The sequence below is a fragment of the Diplotaxodon limnothrissa genome, linkage group LG9, assembly GCF_057381915.1.
Source record: "Diplotaxodon limnothrissa isolate DT_005_m linkage group LG9, D_limnothrissa_male_GT1.1, whole genome shotgun sequence".
In the NCBI taxonomy this organism is placed as follows: domain Eukaryota; kingdom Metazoa; phylum Chordata; class Actinopteri; order Cichliformes; family Cichlidae; genus Diplotaxodon; species Diplotaxodon limnothrissa.
The window spans coordinates 6090256-6113425 of NC_140604.1; the positions used below are offsets into that span (position 1 = coordinate 6090256).

Below are 23170 nucleotides of genomic sequence, written 5' to 3' on the forward strand. Positions count from 1 at the left end.
TCTAGTAAAGTATGAAGGTGACTCGAAGCTTTTGCACTGTACTGTACATGTGTTGGATATGAAGTCATAGCCATTGTTCTAATATTCTCCGGGGAAGTGTAATGTCCTATGAAATGAGGAAACTGTGTGTGTGTGCGTGTGTGTTTGTGTGTGTGTTTGTAAGGCAGAGTAGGGGGTGGGGGGCTGGGAAAGGGGCGTGGAATAAACCAACATCACAGGCTAATGCAGCTTCCCATCATGCCATTTAATCTCCCTTTTTGGTCTGTTTGACCGTCGCCCGGTTTGCCTTCATCCGTCCTGTCAAACCGACTGGATCTGCTGTCTGTGTCCGCCAGCGGGATGAAACCGACATAGTGATAACGGAGCATCCCCCCCGCGTCCTCCTGTCCACGAGCGGAGCTTTGCTCCCACTCTCCTACCGACGGAGATATGAGACATCCACTGCTCGATGCAGCCCTGACATTGTGGCTATTTGTAGAGGTGAGGTGTCCTCCGGTGTTACTGTGGTATTAATAGAGCTGTGACGGACAGGCGCGGGTTCTGGGTGACGCCGCTGGCTGTACCTTTATAAGGCTTTCGCTCGTGCCTTGTTGTGCCGGGGCTGACTGTGATGTAGTTCCGATACAGACAGATCAGACCTAACAGAACCCGGCATGCCCGGCTCAGTGAGAAAGGACCTCCGCTGTACGTGCGGCACTCTTTGTCAACTTCATGAACGTCACAGCGAGAGACGCTCGAATATCTGTAAAAGCTCAACGTTAAGCTGGGATATGGCAACAAAATCAGAAATGTGGAGAAATGCGAAGCTGGTGGGATTGTGTTCGTGCAGAATAAAAGAGTGTGGAACAGTAATATGGCTTTTACCCCCACATCGGATTGTTTGAGTGGGTGAGCTACCTGTGATTCTGCCATCCTTTGTCTTTGTGCTCAGACCCCATAACTCCTCAGTAGGTATCAGTGTGCACGCAGTCATATTCACATTTCTTTTTTGTGGTGTTGGTCTTTTCCTCTGATGTACCCTTCTGCACTTGTTGGGGATATAATCATTTAAAAAGAGGTGAAAACGAGCTCCAGTTTAATTTTACAGCCTCTAAATGTAGCTCACTCTTTCTATCAGCCGTGCACTGCTGACACTCCTGTCTATTCATGTAATATTAACCCTCATCATTACTATTTTATTTCATTCAGCAGATGTAGTGAGCACACATTCATTTTGAATTCAAGCAGGCTGCCTAGAGGGAGTCAAGCCCTCAGACCTTGTGCTGCTCCTGCAGTGTCCGCTTTGAGGACGGGTCCTGACAGCTTAGATATTTAGTGTCACTTATAACAGCGTTGACTCACAGAAAGCACGCTTTAGACCCTGGGACATGCTTCCTCAGGGGGGAATAATAATCCTACAAACAGTGGTGCTGTTTAGTTTTCTTCACTTATGTACAAAGTGATAGCAGAGCTGTAACATTTTGGTTTTTACGAAATCCCTGAAAATGGAAACAAGCAAGCTAACTTCCTGCTGATTTCTAATTCAATAAAACGTCTTTTTCATGGATGCACGCATCATTAAGAAGAAGAAATTGGGCTGTTTTTAGCTCCCAGTGATGCCAGTGTTTGATTGACATTGGGAACCGGAAATGGCAGCATTGGGAAACATTTATAAAATAAATATTAGGCAGCAGTAAGCTATATTAAGTACTGTTTAGTGGGTTTGAAGCACTGTTTTGCAACAGAAGCAGCAACTAATGAATCCTGTTATCTTATCGGCTTTCTGTTAGATGAAAGCAGATTAGGAGGAGTCACCGTTTCACTGTTTGCTGGGCCTGAAAACACTAGTAAAACACAGACTCACACAGTGTGAGACTCACACTTTGACACTGTGTAAATTCACCTGAAGAGATATTAAAATGTCCTTAAAGCGGAAACTAATTCATTCTCTCATCGTGGCCTGTGGGGCCTCACTCATGTGCTCTCTGTTGGATGGTAGCTACTGATATATGCACACCAGATGACAACAGTTAAACAAGGCTCTGCTTCAGGGCTTTTTTCTCTTTTTTGCATGATCAGTGCTTGTAGGGGGTTTAAACTTTCTGTATGAGCTATGAAGCCTGCAATAAATTATATTTACCATTATCAGGGACTGTTGATTAACATTATTGTGGTGCTTTGGCAGTCAAACCAGTTCTAACTGGTTCTTTATTATGACATTTTAATTTTTTTTACTTTAATAGAAAGGCCAGAGTGAAGGGTACGATGTACAGAATATGTTCCAGGGCAGACTCAAACCCAGTGAAGTGAATTATAGCAGTGCAAGTACCAAACTGATTTTAATGTGCCTTTTACTGACTATATCAAGATTAACAAATAGTCAGATTAAAGCTGATTAGTGGCAAACGGTCTTGTTTAGTTGACCCATCAGAGGCTTGTTCAAGCAAATTAACTGCTCAGTTTTCCTGTCTAGTTGTCATATATTGCCTTAAGTTTCCAAGAGGACATTACTTACTGACAATGGAAAACATGTCTTCAGAAATGTGATTGAAGCAATCGTCAAATCATGGCTACACTTAAAATTTCTAGAGAGGCATTGCATAGTACTCTAAAACACTTTGTGGGAACTGGACCTGTTGTATTCTTGACACCAAACGTGAGGACACCATCCAACAACACAATGGGCTATGTGACATTTCCTCCATCTCTGAGCTGACTCCATCATGGGCAGAGACCCCATTCTTCCTAAACATGCTCCATCTTCTGGTTTGCATATTTGTGGAGAAAGATTCATTATTTCAGTGCATGCCCTTTCATGGAAGTACTTGAAGTCTGGCAAAGCTCAAATTTCTGACTTTACAGTAAGCTCTTTCTATGTAAATGAATTACACTAATTGCCAGTTTAGAATCACTAATGAATTTAGTTTAGAAACCAAGACAGGAAGAGAAGCCTCAGTGTACACACAGGCAGGCCTCAGCTAACCAAGTGATCCAGCCCGAGAACCCTCTGAAGTGAGTGTTCCAGCCTCTACACCGTGGTGTCAGTGTAGCACAAAGGTTAAGTTGGCATTAAAACGGCAGCAAACCAAACGCTGAGTTAATTAATTAAAAACACAGAGCTTCTCAAAGTCCTATGACTGAGGTTTTCAATAATATCACATGCAGTACTATGCATGACAGACAACTGAAACATTGGAGTCAATTTGATAGTGGCCTCAGGGTAAATATAAAGAGGTTGGTATTTTGTATGGTTCATCTGGTTTAAAATGTTTGGCATGATACTCAGAGGCAATAGAGCAATAAAATAGAAGCTACAGTTTGTCTTTGAGGTTAATTGATAAGTGCTGTTGTCTCCTTAAATGCTAACAGGGTGGGGTTTGGGGGCATATTCTTAAATCTGAAAGCTCACTTTGAATGTTGTTTTCTCTATTAAAATTAATATATTATGGGTTTCCAGTAATATTACACATTTGTTTTATTTGTTGTCTCGAGTCTGGGTTTTCTCATCAGGTTGGTAGTTACTGACTGTGTAACGTGGAAGTTCTGTGTGTTCATCTGCCACCCTTTGATTGATATTGCTGTGATTTGCTTGCAGTAGAATAATCTGTCCACAGTTCTTCAAATTATTATTACTGTAACTGTGGTGCCATCAGGTAAACAGCTGGTTAGATACAGCACCTTCTTCACACATCTGGAATCTGTCGGTGCAGCAAAAACATCCCTGAGACTATCAGCTTTTTAAGAACTACAGCAGCAGGGTAATAATAAGTAAGCAAAAGCCTGGTCATCACTTTTTTTCTTTTCATACTCCTGTAGTTAAGCTCAGTATTACCTAACGGATTGAAAACTTCTTGCTTTGAGTTGAGTTTGTTTTGTGGATTTCTGGGAAAACCTCGAGCTCCAAATAGACTATATTAGTCTATGTAGAGTATTTGGACCGTAGAAGTTTCCTCATGTTGCCCTTGTAAACCATCAACAATATTGCAAGTCATACAAATAATTGTAGAAACTAACATACTGTAATTTCTTGCCAAACTCAAAAGTTTATGGATGCAAAAATTCTCCATATTCCCATTATGGCTCATAGCTTAACTTCTTTGGCCATGTGTTTACTCATACCTCAGTTTTATTTGGTGGGGCGACATAAGCATCGTCTTTAACAAAAAACTGACAATTCTGCTCGTGTCTCCATATCTCTGCCTATCCTGGAGCATCTCTACACCATCTAGTTTTTCAATTAATAGGCAAATTTCCAAGTTTGTTTTAGAAAGAGACCACGTGTTGATCAGAAAAGGATTTATCTGTGGCTATAATAACAATATGAAGGCACTGCCACTCAGTTGTGTGACACATGGTAATTTCACCTTTCTTCTACAGTGGGGCAAAAAAGTATTTAGTCAGCCACCGATTGTGCAAGTTCCCCCACTTAAAATGATGACAGAGGTCAGTAATTTGCACCAGAGGTACACTTCAACTGTGAGAGACAGAATGTGAAAAAAAAATCCATGAATTCACATGGTAGGATTTGTAAAGAATTTATTCGTAAATTAGGGTGGAAAATAAGTATTTGGTCACCTCAAACAAGGAAAATCTCTGGCTCTCACAGACCTGTAACGTCTTCTGTAAGAAGCTTTTCTGTCTCCCACTCGTTACCTGTATGAATGGCACCTGTTTGAACTCATCATCTGTATAAAAGACACCTGTCCACAGCCTCAAACAGTCAGACTCCAAACTCCGCCATGGCCAAGACCAAAGAGCTTTCGAAGGACACCAGGAAAAGTATTGTAGACCTGCACCAGACTGGGAAGAGTGAATCTACAATAGGCAAGCAGCTTGGTGTGAAAAAATCAACTGTGGGAGCAATCATCAGAAAATGGAAGACATACAAGACCACTGATAATCTCCCACGATCTGGGGCTCCACGCAAGATCTCATCCCGTGGGGTCAAAATGATCATGAGAACGGTGAGCAAAGATCCCAGAACCACACGGGGGGACCTGGTGAATGACCTGCAGAGAGCTGGGACCAAAGTAACAAAGGTCACCATCAGTAACACACTACAACGGCAGGGAATCAAATCCCGCAGTGCCAGACGTGTTCCGCTGCTGAAGCCAGTGCATGTCCAGGCCCGTCTGAAGTTTGCCAGAGAGCACATGGATGATACAGCAGAGGATTGGGAGAATGTCATGTGGTCAGATGAAACCAAAGTAGAACTTTTTGGTATAAACTCAACTCGTCGTGTTTGGAGGAAGAAGAATACTGAGTTGCATCCCAAGAACACCATACCTACTGTGAAGCATGGGGGTGGAAACATCATGCTATGGGGCTGTTTTTCTGCCAAGGGGACAGGACGACTGATCCGTGTTAAGGACAGAATGAATGGGGCCATGTATCGTGAGATTTTGAGCCAAAACCTCCTTCCATCAGTGAGAACTTTGAAGATGAAACGAGGCTGGGTCTTCCAACATGACAATGATCCAAAACACACCGCCCGGGCAACAAAGGAGTGGCTCCGTAAGAAGCATTTGAAAGTCCTGGAGTGGCCTAGCCAGTCTCCAGACCTCAACCCCATAGAAAATCTGTGGCGGGAGTTGAAAGTCCGTGTTGCTCGGCGACAGCCCCAAAACATCACTGCTCTCGAGAAGATCTGCATGGAGGAATGGGCCAAAATACCAGCTACTGTGTGTGCAAACCTGGTAAAGACCTATAGTAAACGTTTGACCTCTGTTATTGCCAACAAAGGTTATGTTACAAAGTATTGAGTTGTATTTTTGTTATTGACCAAATACTTATTTTCCACCCTGATTTACGAATAAATTCTTTACAAATCCTACCATGTGGATTCATGGATTTTTTTTTCACATTCTGTCTCTCACAGTTGAAGTGTACCTCTGGTGCAAATTACTGACCTCTGTCATCATTTTAGGTGGGGGAACTTGCACAATCGGTGGCTGACTAAATACTTTTTTGCCCCACTGTATATTCAGGAAATGCTTAGAAACTAATTGTGACCTCTATTGTTGTATGATGTTCAGATTTGAGTGGGCTTCACGGCCTTTATTGACATAAACATAAAGAAGAAGTTAAACAGGTGTTAGGTATGAGCAGTTGTTGGAATTTGGGAACAACCAAATGGGTGGTACCAGGTTCTGCAAATATCAACTTTGAACTGGCACAGTTAAGGAAACACCCGTGGGGTCAATACTGTTGATTGATGTAATAGGACTGCAACCAGATCCTAGACTTAGCGTTCTGATTGTTGCTAGTTGTTCACAATAAACTGACAAAGATAAGTACTTCAACCCCAGGTTTGCTAACCTGGCACTTTTAGGCACACTTTAATAGTAGTTAGTTGGAGCCCCCTTTTTGTGTTTAGAATTGGCTTCATAGCATAGATTTAAAAAGATTCCTCAGAGATTTTACTTTATATGACATGATAGCATCACTCAGTTGCTCCAAATTTGTTGACATGTTGAGTTTCATGTTGGTTGGGTGCATTGGATTAGGGAACAGTTCAACTGGTGTACCTAATAAAGTGGTTAGTGAGTGTAGAAATGATGGCTCCTTATAGTTTTGGGTATATGATGGAGATGGGTGCAAAGAGCTTAGTACAGACTAAAACAGTAAAAGTCCTCAAGTGTGTCATGCGGTGAATGATATGTGGACCCCAATGTGAAGTGGCGCTGGAAAAGGTGAAGTTTGAAATGTTCTTTTTCTACATTTCACATGGAAACCATCTCAGCTTTAATCTTCCTGGTTCCCTGACTTCATCGGACTTCAGTATCTCGTGTCCTTGTGGAGTTTTCTGCTTTCCCGTGTGCTCTGAATAAATGCTTTGGGTGGCTGACAAGCTTGACTTAGTATCCTGTGTATATACAGGAAAAGTTGTGCAGAGTAATATAGAAATTTAGGTTTATCAAAACCTAGTAAAAGGTCTGGTTCCACAAAGAAGCCTGGGTCTGGACCATGACCGAGGACATAGAGGATTAGAAGAGATGGAACAAAATATTAGATTTAATTAAATAGTTGAAAAACTGAAGACAAGTATGACTATTGCAACAACATTCATAAGCTCTCTGTGGCTATTTTCATATCAGTACTGGAAGAAAGTTTTTCTTGCTTTATGTCTAATCAGGAAATTTTTGCAACACAGTCCGAGTGAGCAAAATTCAAATGAGATTGATGGCTCTGTGTTGGAGCAAAGTGGTGTTCTCGGATGTCCGACTGTTGCAGAGCTCTTCCCTTCCTGATCATCCCGAACACTTTCGCTGCTTCTAAAAGCTTTCAGTGCAGCATACAACCATTTGAACTATTCATCCTTCCCGGCGTCCTCAATCCAAAAGCCATCTGAGCTGCTTTTAAAGCAAGAAAACACATCCTCTGGTTGCGTAATGGTCATTTTTGTCCTGTGGGAGCACAGAGGGACTCTTTTCTCCACTGTCAGCTTTTCCAACCAGCTCTAATTAGAGAAAGACAATGAACAGAGCTGGATTGTATTCATGGCTGGCAGAGGGTTGAAGACAGGATGAGAATTAGGTCCAAATACAAGTGAATAGATGGTAACAAAGTTAAAAATTGTGAAATTGCGCATTTCCTTTTCCAGCAATATCTTAAATACACTTTCAGATTGATAATGTCATAAATTGTACTGTAGTTTTCTCCTGTTTCTTCCATTGTACAGGATATAACAGTGGAATAGTTCTGTTATTTCACACTCATATCCCTCATGCCAGAGGTGACTGACATTGCTTACTGAGTCATAAAGGCTTATGTTGTCTAGATGAATGTGAGATAAGAGACAGTTTTATTTATATGACACCAAATCACAACAACAATTGCATCAAGGCACTTTGTATTGTAAGGTAATAACCATACAATGATACAGAGAATACAGAAAAAACAACAATCATCCTATGAGCAAGCATTTTGGCGACAGTGGGAAGGAAAAAATCCCTTTTAACAGGTCCGACCGATCTCAGCCATACGGCACGTTGCCACCCGCCCCTCCCAGTGAGCCACGCTGGCGCCCGTGTTTCAGGTTTTTAGTCACAGTGAAAATGTCTCTGCATCTTTCATCCACAATGTGTATACACAGAGTGACTTTCTTAAGCTGTTTTTGAGAAGCAGTTTCCTGGACTCTATTTGAGGTTTTCTTTGGAAGGGATATGCAAAGGCTAAAGATATTTTTAAAACCCTCCGAGGCTCTCTCTTTCCACTACAATTTAAAATGGTTTTATTCTCATGGGAAGAGCAGGAAATGAGTCCATGAACACACTGGATCTTTTCTAGGGGTAAGAAGTTTTACCCTAGCATGAGAGTGGAATATTCCACGAGTAAAGCACCAGTCAGTGAATCTGTATACTAGAACCCATTTTACTTTGCAGTAAATGGAGTTCATTATAAATCATTTTATTACCTTTTGATTTTTTATGTTACTAAGCCCTCATTTGTCAGCTATTGGCTGGAATGTCCCAGCTACAAACTTCTTTGTACTGCTCAGGCAACATTAATTACCCCCCTGCTCGACACCACACATAATACACTCCCGATCAAAGGTTTAAGACCATTTGAAAAATTGAGAACCCAGCAAGAGCTGCTGCTGCTAACTGAGCTTCATTTTGTGAGTTGGAAAGAGTTGCAAGTTTTTAATCATCACCTTTTTCTCTTTTACAGTGTGTAGAGGCGAAAAAGTACTGCTGGTATTTCGAAGGTGGATACCCCATCTACTTCATGTAAGTTTTTAAACCAATGAGCTCAACCCTTGGATGTCCACTGTGGTCACTGACCATCCTTTTCATGTGTAAACGTTTTGTAGGTCTGAGATGTTTGTAAAAGAATGAGATGAAAACATGTTAGTAGATTAAATGTGTTACCCTAAAATGAGTTTCTCATGCATTACTGTTTTTATATAATAAAAAATGAAAATGACTTTGGGAGAATATTTGACAATTAGGACTTCAAAACTAAAACTCCACTTTTACATCACAAGTCATGGCGTGCATGGAGAAGCATGAGGCAGAGGCGTGGCATGTGGTGACTAGTTCTTGCTGATGTCCTAAAAACTGTGGAAATCCAAGCGATTTGACTGTTCAGCAGAGAAGCAGTAACGGCTGCAGTGGCTGTGCATGCAGCCCGAGCACCTCGCTGCAGCTTTGCAATCATTTATTACCTGGGCTGTTCACTCCATTAATTTCTGTTCATCGAATGCTATCTTATTATGTTTAATGATGTACTGTCATCGTTTAACAGCCACTAATTTCTATACAGTGGGATTAATTGTAAATGAACTGCCTCTCTCAGACCGGCTCTGGCCTACAGATTTGATCCTGATGTTATGTTTCCTGTTCGCACCTCTTAAATCTTTGTGGAAACTGTAATATCCCTCAAACCTTAACAGAATGATAACTGAAGTGTCAACAATAATAATAATAATTTTTATATGTGATGGAATCAGTATTTTTGTAAGTAGTGATGCAAAAACCCTTTTTTAGGTAAAATGTTTTGTGCCAATGCATAGAGAGTATAAATATTATGCTACCTACACACAAGGAGTGTGACAGAAACTGGCATCAACTTTATCTGGTGTGATGCAAACACTGCTCGCTGCATGCTTTGCAGCACCTGCGGACATTGATTAGCCTCCCAGCTCTAGCGCTGAAATGCTAGAAGGGCTAGGAATGGGAGAGCCCAGCATGAGAAGTCATGCTGATTTGTCCATAGTCATCTATCGCACACACATGCACACACACGCACTGCAGACAACTTTTTTTTTCCAGCTGCATTAATTCCAGTTTCCTGCTGCACTTCTCAGACTGGTCAACCACAGTTGGCCTCTGTCCTGACTGTTCCCAGGCTGCTGGGTTGTCAGTTAAAGGGAAACTTCTTTAAATTTTGTTTACCAAGCAGAAAGTGTGATTAATGCAAAAATACACCTGTGTGTATTGCAAATTATGGTGGAAATGTCAGGGAACTGTAGCGAGACTCTCTGTACTGCAATAAAAAAAAGTATGTTACTGTACATACAGACTAATGTAATTTACTGTGTGTGGCAGGACAGTTTTTCCTCAGCTCTGTAGTACACTGAGGTAAAAACAGTGTTTAACTGTCTTGCAGCTGAACAACTAAAATATCTGGCACAGATGTTTTTTCTCTGGAGTTATATGGAGTTTCTCTGATGTCCTAATTACTGGAGACAATAAGCTCAAAAACACACAAGTTCAACACAAAACCATTACAATAAAAAGGAAGACATTCCATCCATCATCAACTTCCTTCTGTACTTGCAGAGCTTTTACCCTTGAAAGCAACTGCTTGGCTTCTAAGTCTGAATAAATAATTGATTTCAAAGAGGTGAAATCTGTCTGTAAGAGGAGACTTTTCTTTTTTGCTGATGGGCTCCACCAGTGTCAGACTGAAAACTATGGACTCACTCACCTGTTGAGAAGAAAGAATGTGAGCTGGCTAAATCGTATTTATCTTATAACTCAAGTTGTTGTTCATGACGCCAAAATATGTATCGGAGCGATCTCTTCTTCCTGTTAAAAGGAAGATTTTCCTTCCCACTGTCACCAAGTTCTTGCTCATAGGAGGTCCTTGGATTGTTGGGGCATTCTCTGTATTATTGTAAGGTCTTTACCTAATGGTTGAGGCAACTGTTGTAGTAATCTGTTGCTATATAAAAAAAATTGACTGGAAGTTAATAATAAGTTAAGAATGATATTTCCATCTGTAGTAATTTATATTTGGTGGCATGGTTCTACACTCTACCGAGGCCATAAATGAAATGTAGAGTTCTTCTTCTCACCCTTCCATGGAAAGCCAGAGTCTGGGAGAGCTGCAGTAAAATCCTGGAACAGATGACAGCAGATATATATCTGAGGTCAGATACAGCAAGAAAGAAAGAGGTGGGTTGCAAAGCAGCTCGCAGGTGCAGAAAAGAAGGAATAGGATAATGTTCTTAAAACGTTAACAATAATTCACCACTCCCAAGTAGCTAAACAGTAAAACAATAACAGAGGCTAACTGCTCCATGCTGTTGTGACTTGCTGCAGATGCCGTTCCTATGAGGACTGCTGTGGGACTCGCTGCTGTGTGAGAGCCCTGTCCATCCAAAGACTATGGTACTTCTGGTGAGTTACTGTGTGTTGGGTTTACTATGTGTGCACAGCTGTGAAAACGAGCAAAGACCAAACAAACAAATAACACAATCATAAACTTGTGCACATTTTTACCATTTTGTTTTGCAGGTGTAGCTACATTAAAGAGCTTTACCCTGTGGTTACACTGAATGTGCAGCATATGTGGACTGAGCTTTCTTTCAGTGGTGACTTCTGGCGCACACATTCGACATAGGGCTGACTGAATTACAGGCAAAACAAGAGGCTGTAATTTGTTTTTAGCATCATTTTGTGTCCTCTGCTTTTATTGAGCACAGTGGGTAGAACTTCACACTGGGTTTGTGTCATTTACAGACTACAGTAGACTGTGTAGTTATTTAATTATCAAGCAAAATTCAGCAGGTACTCATCACTGTTAGAGTAATTTCTTCTACACTGGTAAAAAAAAAGTCTGTTTTTAACTTTTGCACATATAAACACCACTTATGTGTACAAATATACTGCATGCTGGTCTCATTCAGCAACCATTTCAGTGGCTATTCTGTTAGCATAATGTTGCAGCAACTGCTTTGCAAAGATGTGTTTAGCTCCAAGGTTTTTGAAAATGAAAAGATCAAAGGTCTCGCTACAAACTTTTTAGGAGAAAGAAATCATTTTTTAAATAAAAGTTAAAAATAGCTTCCCATTCTGAAATTTGACTTCTTAACATCCGCCTGATTGCTGGCGAGCTGTTTAGACTTCCATCTATTAACTCTACCCCTAAGTGATTGGTGGATGCTAAGAGACTTAACTAGATGTTTTTCCAGTGGCTAAAAAAATCTGGCTATTATAAAACAGCTCTTAGTTCATAGGATCAGTTTCCTCAGTTTTACTGACAAATTTATGGTGTTTTCTTATTAAATACAACATGATAATTGTTTACATTATGACCCCCTTAATGTCCACAGTGATAATAGTTACAGTTCCTAAATTCATGGCTCGAAAGGACCTAACACACAAGATGCCAAAATGCTGTTCTGGTTCAACAAACTTTTATTCATGAAAGTGTGATTACTTATAAAGAACGAACATAAGTAACAGAGTTGGGAGGCCCAGCAACAACAAAGCAAACAGAAAAAGGACCAGCCGCACTTTCTGTATTACTCTGTCGGGTGTGGAGAGTCCACTTTGAGGATCTCCTTAATCCCACTTCCATACCTTCTGTAATGGAAGCAGAGACTGGGGATGAGGGGGATGACTTGCCTGTCACTGGGGGTGAGGTCACTAATGTAGTTAAAAACTGCTTGGTGGCAGACACCCCGGGGTGGGGGAGGTGGTTCTCCCTTAGTCCCTTGAGGCTTTGGGTGTTGTGGCTTTATTTTGGCTGACAAGTCTCAGCACCTCTGGTTTGGCAGACTGAGGTGGTGCCCCCCCTTATTAGAAGGGGGGATGGAAGGTGTGCTCTATCTATAGGGGGAGTCGCACTTCTCAGCCTCTCTGGTCTGTGCCAGGATACAGGAGAGGAGAGTCAGGAGGACTGGACCAGCTCAAGGATATTTGAGGGTGTTTTCCTAACCAGTCTGCCTGTGTTTTGTGTTCCTAGTGCCTCTATGATTTTGGACCTTTAGTGGTTATTTAAATATTCTGTCTCCTAGCCTCCGAATATCTATTTGCTAGTGTCTCTATTGTTTTTTTTTTTCATTATAGATTTCTGTTAGTGAAGTTATTGTTTCCTTTGTATTTTGGAGTTATTTTGTATCCTTGCATCAGCCTTTATTTGTCTCCTGTTTAATCTTGTCTGCCTGTGGGAGTCTGTGAGTCTGCTCGTGGGTCCTAATCGCCACCATCAGCTAAATCACGACAGTAAACAACTCGATGTCCCCCCCGGATGAGCTGCAAGAGGTGGGTGGGGTGAAGGGAGTCTGGGTTTGTCTACTCATACTCCAGCCTCCAACCCGAATCAGCAGAAAGTGAATAAATGGAATGATGACCGACAACATATTCATAACATCAGAGATGTCTTTTAGAAACAGCAAATGTAGCTTTCATGCTTAATAACATTTTTTGGTAGCAAAGTCATGTCAGTGTTGACATGCTAGCTGGATAGTTTGCCACATAACGTCATCATTCTGATTTTAGCCGGAACTCCTGTATTTACAGTGATATGTTTTGTTTTCTTCTCAGGGTGCTGCTGATGATGGGAGTGTTGTTCTGCTGTGGTGCAGGCTTCTTCATTCGCAGAAGGATGTACCCGTCTCCTTTGAGAGACGAGCCAGCCTTCAATGTCTCCTTCACTAGGCACCCTGTTACCACACCAGGTACAGTAGGCTGTGACAGGTGCACAGACAAGAGTGACAAACTAAGATGCAGTAAAACTTCATATTAAATAAAAAGAAAAATTAAAACAGTGTGAGATTTGTGTTTACCATGGAAAACCGTTGAGTTGAACAGTGTAAGAAAGTGAAGTCAGAAGAAGAAGACATGGTTGCATCAAACGTACTCCAAAGTACAAGGCCCACGTTTTGAGGACCAGCACACTTAACTCAAACATTCTGCATATGTTTCTTTTATTAAAGTTTGGCAGCCGTGTGGCTCTGTTTATGAACGCGGTGGTGTGACTAACATGTACTTATGCTAACATGTAACTGTATTACTCTATGAGCTCTAAAGGCCATCGTAGATAAAAGCCATCTGGACTGCCGAAGTATACTTTATAGTCCGATATGAGGGAAGTGGATATGACAGGCACCCTAAGAACTGAATGTTTGCATAAGAGACAAACAGGCACAAACATGGTTTCCTTTTTAAAAGCTATTCAGGCAGACATCACACAGTATGTTATTATTATTATTGTCATTATTAATAAAATAATAACAAGATATAGAGAAATTCATTTGTATGTGGAATATTTTAAAAATCAACAAAGTAAAGTAGAAATAAAATGTTAACACTGATGTGCTGCACAGTGGAGGAACGTTTCTGATATCTGTCCTTATCTTGTCCAGAATCACTCTGTTAGAAAACGTGCCGTGGGTGGTCAAGCTTGTCCAAGCTAACAGTTTTGCCCTCCTCACCACCGTTTACAGCGAATCATCCTTCCTGATTAGTTCATTCAGTCTCTGGGTGCTGCCAGCTGTGATGCTAGACACAACAGACTGATAGAAAATCTCCAACATTTTACTGCACATGTTGAAGTACCTCAGCTTCCTTAGCAAAGAGAGTCTGCTGATCTCCTTCTTGTATGCAGTCTGCGCTGGTCTTCCAGTGAGCGTCCAGGTACTTGTACTCACTCCTTCACCACATCGGCATGGTGTTCAAGGATGGATGCTTGCTGGCTTGCTGGATGCATGCTAGCTGGCCTCTTACGCATCTCTTTGAAGCATCTTTTTGGTCTCCTTTACATCGAAAGAAGATCAATCCGGGACCAGGTCGAGGGGGCAACAGCCTAAGCAGAGAAGCCCAGACCTCCCTCTCCCCAGCCACCTTCTCCAGCTTGTCCGGGGGAATACCAAGGCATTCCCAGGCCAGCTGAGAGATATAATCTCTCCAGCGTGTCCTGGATCTGCTCCGGGGCCTCCTCCCGGTGGCACATGCCCAGAACACCTCACCTAGGAGGCGCCCTGGAGGCATCCTTGTCAGATGCCCAAATCACCTTAACTGGCCCCTTTTGATGTGGAGGTGCAGCGGCTTTACTCTGAGCCCTCCCGGATGGCCGAACTCCTCACCCTATCTCTAAGAGATCATGCTGTGATCGAAAGGAGATTTCTCCTGGAACACTTCATGAAATCACTTTGGTCCATCAAATCCAACCACTGCAGAAACAAACCCTGGCGTGTCCCATTTATGTCCCCTAAACTTTTCTAAGTCTGTTCATTATGCTCAACATTATGTCCATTATGTAGTTCAGACATGAGACTTTGGTTGAGAGCAGAGCAGCTGTTAAAACTCTTGTCATAATTTTACATGGATGGAAATTTACTTTCCATCCATGTATGGATCCATGTCCCTTATGGACAGGATTTCTAGGCGCAGCCAAGTGGCGGAGGGCTTTTGCTTTGGTGGCCTCAGAATCTCATCTCTGATTTTTGCAGATGATGTGGTTCTGTTGGCTTCATCGGGTGAGGGCCTCGCACTGGAACGGTTCGCAGCCGAGTGTGAAGCAGCGGGAATGAGGATCAGCACCTCCAAATCTGAGGCCATGGTTCTCAGCCGGAAAAGGGTGGAGTGCCCACTCCGGGTCGGGGATGAGTTCCTGCCCCAAGTGGAGGAGTTCAAGTATCTCGGGGTCTTGTTCGCGAGTGATGGGAGAAGGGAGCCGGAGATCGACAGACTGATTGGGGCTGCAGCTGCAGTGATGCGGACGCTGCACCGGTCCGTCGTGGTGAAGAGGGAGCTGAGTGTAAAAGCGAAGCTCTCAATTTACCGGTCGATCTACGTCCCTACCCTCACCTATGGCCACGAGCTGTGGGTAGTGACCGAAAGAACGAGATCGCGGATACAAGCGGCAGAAATGAGCTTCCTCCGAAGGGTGGCTGGCCCCTCCCTTAGAGATAGGGTGAGAAGTTCGGCCATCCGGGAGGGGCTCAGAGTAGAGCAGCTGCTGCTCCACATCGAAAGGAGCCAGCTGAGGTGGTTCGGGCATCTGACAAGGATGCCCCCTGGGCGCCTCCTGGGTGAGGTGTTCCAGGCATGTCCCACCGGGAGGAGGCCCCGGGGCAGACCCAGGACACGCTGGAGAGATTATATCTCTCGGCTGGCCTGGGAACGCCTTGGTATTCCCCCGGATAAGCTGGAGGAGGTGGCTGGGGAGAGGGAGGTCTGGGCCTCTTTGCTTAGGCTGCTGCCCCCGCGACCCGGCCCCGGACAAAGCGGATGAAGATGGATGGATGGATGGATGGAAATTTACTTTGTGTCAGTCAACCAAGCAGAAACTTAAGTGGAACATTCCAATAATAGCACAGCGTCAAACTCTCTGAAAAGGTGACCCGGAGGAGGACGTTTTTACTCGTTTTTCTCTCTGATGAACTCCAAAGTAAAGTCAGCATCTCAGCCTGCTTGTTCTAATCTTCTCTGACACCCTGTTTGTTTAAGGCTTTGGGTTGAAGGCAGAAAGATAAATAAGGAATCAGTGATGTAACTGTGGTAGTGAAAAACGATCGATGGAGAGGATTTCTGCTCAGTGAGTAATAAAGTGGTATTCAGAGGTACTGGCAGTCTATCCTTACTGATTATCAGAGAGTTTTAGGAATAACAATAACACTGAAGATTTTTACTATAAACATGAGACCAGTTTATGTACTTGTACCTGTTATATTTTAGTTTTGATTTTTAACAAATTTTCAAGAATTTCAAAAAAAAAAAAAAGTCACTTTCTTACCATGATTATGGGGCATGGATAGATGCACTGTGTTCTTTGATGGCTGAGCTCTACTGTTTATAGTAAATGTGAAAAAGGTTTTGAATATTTAACATATGAATACCAGAATGAAATCGCTCATGTGAATGCTGTCGTAACAGCCTATTTTTAAACTTGAGATTTTAAAGGAAAAGCATTTGAATCATTTCTTTTCTCTTTTCCTGCAGTTTCCCAGCAGCCAGGGAGCATGCAGGGCTTCGGGGTGAATGGATTGGCAGGAGGTGACCCAGGGGTTACCATGACACACCCGCCGTACCCGCCACAGCCTGGCTCCACCCACATGATGATGGGTTCCTATCCGCCACCTCCGTCGTACTGCAACCATCCTCCACCATCCTACGAACAAATATTTAAAAACAGCGACAAGAAGTGATGTCTGCAAGGACTCGAGGATGAAACGAAATAAGGGAATGTGGCACTGAGGCTGAATCATCAGGATGTTTAGACACACAGGGACACGTGCCAGTGGACAGCGGTTTTTTGATGTAAAAACTGGAAGACACACACTCTCCTCCCATGTGGAAAAGACTGAAAAAGCACAGTAACCAGTCACTCATTCACCATTTCCTTTCTAGCTCACACTACACACAAACACATTCATCTGAGGCCTCCTTTTTCTGAATCCACATGTATGTACCAGCTTTCTGAACCGACGATAAGTGAGGATGGACGGAGTAAGTCGGAGGTTTCATTCAGTATCTCGCTCAGAAAAAGAAACTGCCATGTGCATTCAACATTTTGATTTTTAAAGGTTCTTCTTCTATTAGGAAAACTGAAAATACTGACAGTGAGCTCCATAATTATAAAAAGGTCAGTTAGAAAATGCCTTCTGTAGCCAGCATTTTAGTGCAACAGCTCTTTACATAACGATGAGATCACGATCCATTTTATGTTACAGATGTTTTTCCCAGTCATGTAAAGACATAACGAGCAGGCAGTGGCTCATTTTCCTGAAAGCAGTGACAGTTTCGCCTCAACACAATTTATATTGTCACTCTTTTCATCAGCGTCAGATTTTGATTCTTAGTGCGAGGACAAACGAGAGGGCGTGTCACTTCTCTGAGTTTCACTGAGATGAGCTCTTTGGGTACATGTGTGTGCCTGAGAGGCAGCACATGTGTAAGAACAGGAACACCTACTGTTGTTTTGGGAGCAGTGTTTGTGTACTCATTCAAAAAAGTCATGCATCACATCATTTGTCATGCTACTCGCTACATTAATTTTGCATTACTCACCAACATGGCCTGTAGTACACCATTAAGTTAACATATATACCTTTATACCTATATATATACCTTAGCCCGCAGTCCCACTGACACAAGAACACACAAGGTGTTTTTTTGTTGTGTCTGACTGCTCGTCTGTGCTTTTGTCGAAGTCAAAAGTCAAGCTTGGTTGGGGTCAGTATGCGTTCAGTTTTACATCATTCTGGGTTCTGTTGTTTTGACTACATTTATTGGCCTTTCTTTGTCAGGTAATTAAAACAGTTACATCCCAGTTTAAAGTGAAAGTACTGTGTGTGTCTGTGGGACAGCAGTGATATGTCTTTTCCATCCTCGTAAAATTCAGTCTAGCCTGATTTCTTACAGACTGTCAGGTTGTCAGACAACACAAAGGCAGATTTAACAGTGTATCAGTGAAAGCAGAAAAACTTATTCAGAAGACACAGCAGCACACCAGAACACTAACATAACCACTGCAACAACATATGCCAGTTCAGAACTGCTGAATGCAGGATGTGGATGGTAGCATTTTCCATGGCTGTGTGACGGATGGTGCAGCGTCGGAGATGCAGCAGCGATGCTCTTCTATCCTCTGTCAGACCTGCTGAGTCACTGTGTGTGCAGAGCACAGGCACATCTAGGAAACCATCACTTGCATTCATCTTATTTGAGGATGTTAATGGTCCATATACTCTGCAAATGTGACCTTCCTCTATTTAACAAGCTTTTTGCTACGATGCTCATTTTTCCATAACATTGCTGCAACATGCATCAATCCTTAGTTTGCACATTTTTATTAAAACCCCTAAAATTAGAGCTGCAGATTTATAAAATACATGGACCTAAATTATTATTTAGCAATTCTTGATTATTTATGCGCAGTAAAATTTGATTTGATGCTTGTTCAAATGATTTATTCTTGCACAACCTCTGGTACCTGATGATGAAGATAAATGGAATTATGTATTATTGATGCTGTGGTTTTAATTTATTTACTGGCTCAGTGTGTTTGCATGAGAGTGGCGGGCAGATCTCAGGCTGTCTCTGAGTGTTAAATAGTTAAATGCTGCCGAATGTCCATCAGTCCTACATGTTGAAGCATGCATGCCCTGCTAGTGTTATATTTTTTTAATCAGGCAGGGGATCTGGACACTGTGTTTTATCTGGTTATTTCACACTGAGTGATGTTCCTTTAAAGGTTGTATGTGACAGTAAGTGCACGCTAAAATGGGACGTTAGCAGTATTGGGGCACAGTGTACAGGAACCATGCAACATTATATGCTGTAGAATGCATCGAGCTAAAACCACGATGGTCAGTAAACCTCAGAGCCAGCAGCAGCACAATCTGCACACAAAGAACATAAAACAAGTGATGCTCTAAGTAGTGTTTTGAACACTGGGACATGCTCATTAGTTCACACGAACCTGTCTGTGAGCATAATATGGTTTGCCCATCAGTGTCAGCACTGAGCAGGGCACCACGATTTGATCTACAATATTATCTGTCCAAAGTCATGTTCAGTGTAACACACAGTGTCACAGCACTAATTCATGATTTGTGATGACATCAAAGACATATTGTACATTTACAAGGATAAGAACCTTTCCTTATTGCCTTTTGTCAAACCATTCACTGTTCGGTATGCTAATGATATTCCAGACTCACTGTATACATATTCTGACACATACTCTGAGTAATTATGGCTGAATATAACGAAAATTTGGAAAAGGTGATTTTTTTCCCCCCCCTTTTTGGTATTGTAGGTACTCTCAGCAGAGTATGTACTGAGGCTGTAGCTCATTCACTGCTGAAGAAGCAGGAAACCCACAAGCACAGCAAAAACTGCAGTAATCTACTTTAGGTTGTTTCAGGTAGCGACACACATTTGATTTGGTGGGCCCCAAACAGTTTTGTGTATTTTCTCCCAGGATCAAACTTTTGCTTGACAGACAGATGCGTAAACCACTTTGACATGGAGCCACTATAACTGGTTATAGTGGAACTAGAATTCTGAAAAAAGTCAGAATTCTACGAGTTAGAGTTGTTCGTGGAATTTTTAAGAGGGAAGACATTTCACAAACTGACTTGTTGTGCTGGCATCCCATTGCAGTACAATGCTTGAATTCGGGAGCTCTTTAGATCAACCTGTTCTTTCACCTGAATTCAAACGTTAACAGGTGTGGCCTATTTTGGACCAGGTACTGAATCTAGTGTTTAAGCGATTCAGCTTCTCAAAATTATGATAGTTGCTACAAAATCTGAAAGTTCATGCATGTGGAATTACAAATAAAGCGAGGAGAGGCACAGATCCACAGGACTTGCTTGCTTTAATGTAAAATTGTCCTTAAAGATATAATAAATATCAATCGATGACGATAAGTGATGTGTGGCCCACCAGGTGAAAAATATGACATGAAACTAAAGTGAATCACTGTGATTTTACTGTGTTTATTGTCATGCTACACTCTCACTTTTACAATGTGGATCCTTTGTTATTTGTGATGACTGATAAAAATTGTAGTGTGGGATCTTTCTTTAGCTTCTGAAGGGGGGCAGGTCTGAGAACAAAATTACTGCAGTACAGTAAGTACTCGTAGCTGCTGATATTTTGTCCCCCTCCTAGATAATCATACCAGCATAAGGTAGCAAGGTTTGATCCCTAGACAGGCGTTACCAGTCCTTGCTGTTTATGAAATTGGTCAAAAATCTGCACATAAAGACATTTTTAAACATGGTTAACCAGCAACTCATCACTTGAATAAAGCATTGTATGTTTGTGCGAAATTAGAAACCGTGTGTGTGTAATCTGACTTGAGATCAACATTTCATCGATATTGTATTTCAACCATTGGTGGTGCTTTTAAAAGAACTGAATTATGCTTTTAAGATAAGTTATATTTATAATTTCGCACCATGCGTTTCGATCACACAGAACAATGTGATACCCTCTGGGTTGACAGCAGACATGAAACAATTGTACAGCTGAATAGCAGAGCCCAAACTGCCATTGGATTTATGTTTGCACAACATACACGACGACAACATCGTGAATACTGTTTCATGAGATTTCTGAGAGCTGTCACACTGTTAACCTCTGCAATGTGCACACACACACTTGTGTGAAGTTAGAGGCCATGTGTGATTCTGGGAGTGTTGGGCTCCCACAGGTAACCAGGAGCAGGTTTTAGATTGACTCTGGGTTGTTTCTGGTGTCAAGCAGTTGGGCTGGGAATAGGGAGCACAATATTAGAAAGGTATTCAGTTCAATCATCTCAAACTATGCAATAGATACTGAAATAGGTGAAGCATTTTGATCCTGCTTTTCTCCTCCCACATTTACCTCTTTTTCATCTGCTTTCAGACGTACATTGTACATTGTGAAATATGTAAATAAAGGTCACTTCTAATGAGATGGTATACTGACCTGTTTCTTTGAATCTTTCTTGTTATATACCACAGTGACATCGCTGAAGGTGATGACTCCAATAACAGAATATATACAGTTATGTGCAAAATAATAGCAGTGTGTTAAAGCAACAGATGAAAAATTCCATGTTACTAATAGCACCTATTTCCATATATACTGTTAAATAATCCAATTCTTTGATCTTTGGGCTAAAGGATGAGCAACACTCGGTGTATAAATGCTCAATCAACAATTACTTTCATTCATACAATTCTTATTATTCCATACAAACACTTTTGAGCATTAACCATCTGGAGGGGAAATGAGCACGGTGTCCGCCTGATCTCAACGTGTCTGACCGTTTCTCACATTCTTATAGCTTCAGCCCCCCTCCAAACTAAGCATCCACATGCTTTCTCTATTATGGCGCCTAAGTGACGGCCTTCTCCTGATGAGATGGGGCAGAAAACCTCTACGGTATGTTCTGTTCTCTTTGTAATCAGAAAAATAAGGCCATGATTCTCTGAAAACAGTATTTCTTATAACTCAGCAGTATCATGCATCATAAAACAATATCATTCATTCACCATAAACCAGCAGTCTAATATAATACAAATCAGTCTAATAAATCTAATAGTTATCACCTCTTCAGTAAAATAATGCGAACTAAAACTACATAATAATTTCACAATCTTTAATTAGGGGTATAACGTGGCATAAGATAATATAATAATCTCACAGTACAAAGGCACTGGGAGCTGTGCACATTCAATCCCAAATGTAAACATGAACTGTTTTTCCTTTCTGGAACATTTACAGTATAAACTGAAAATGAAATGAGGCACTTTGCTGTTTCCAATCAACCTTTTGATCAAAGTTCTTCTTCCCTCAGTGCAACTGGAACGACCCATTTTACTCACTGAGCAAAGGGCTAAAACCAGCAGGTACAGCATCTGCTGCCTTCTTAAATAAAGGCCATAACTGACACCCATTTCTTCACAGATTGAATGACCTCCCTAACTTAGCTCCACACTGCTATTAATTTGAATACATCCCCAATTAGCAGCATGCATGCCATGTGCGTTAAGTCTGTTGGTTGGCTATTACTCTGCTACACCTAGTCATGAATTTGTTCCCATGTTGTTTCATCATTTCTGCCAAAATCACTGCTTAAACACATTAGTAATGTTAAACTGCTATAATTTTGCACATAACTGTACATATAAAAGATGGGCAACCACTGTGCAATCACTAGGGTTTTCCCTACATTTCCTACCCTCCACAGGAAATGCTCTCAGCTGTAGGCCACTCTCCTGGTGCCTTTATAAGTAGTGTATTATAAGGTTGCCAACACATGTGACACACATCTTTGTGTTGTGTCAGACTCTACATTTGAGCATTAGCACAGGCCTGTGGTACATAGCCGATTATTAGAGACAGGTTGATCATATTTAAGATTGAATCATTAATTAATGGCAGGACTTCTTTGAGCATTCTTGCAGGAACGGGGTCTAAAAGACACGTTGATGGTTTGGAGGAATTACTGAAGTTAACTCAGAAAGATCAATTGGAGAAAAAGACAAAAGAAAAAATGAATATCAATGGTACTGAAAGTAGCTGTAGATAATGTTACATCTGTGAGATGATTGAGCATTTTTTTCTCTAATGGTTAAAAATTATTCGTGAAAAAGTTCATGAAGTCATTACTAGCTAAAGTGTAATGTAAATTTCTCCCTTTATCAGATCCAAAATATATATACATATATATGACTAAATGTGTAAAAAAAACCAAGGAAAATTTTAAAAAGGAGGTACACAAGCTCTATTCAGCTTTATTTTAAACAAAATCACAGACAATTCTGTCACTTTGTAAGCAATAACTTTAAGCAGATTAAAACATTTAAGACATTTGACTTGCTGCTAAGTCACTGAAGTCCAGGAGTTTAATGAGGAAAAATAAACACAGACACTCATATGAACACTAATTAGAACGAGGGCAAATAAATCACAAACACGTGTCTAAAACTTTGTCTCTTTCAATGTCCAGT

At 41.5% G+C, this 23170-nt stretch overlaps 1 protein-coding gene across 1 annotated transcript; it reads left to right on the plus strand.

The window, feature by feature from the left end:
- Nucleotides 1-255: 255 nt before the first annotated feature.
- On the plus strand, nt 256-21121 carry vopp1b (VOPP1 WW domain binding protein b). Its single transcript, XM_085362599.1, has 5 exons — nt 256-480; nt 8653-8711; nt 11031-11108; nt 13260-13393; nt 16659-21121. The coding sequence occupies exons 1-5, from the start codon at nt 430-432 to the stop codon at nt 16862-16864; spliced, it is 528 nt and encodes a 175-aa protein (XP_085218725.1). The 5' UTR covers nt 256-429; the 3' UTR covers nt 16865-21121.
- Nucleotides 21122-23170: the final 2049 nt, after the last annotated feature.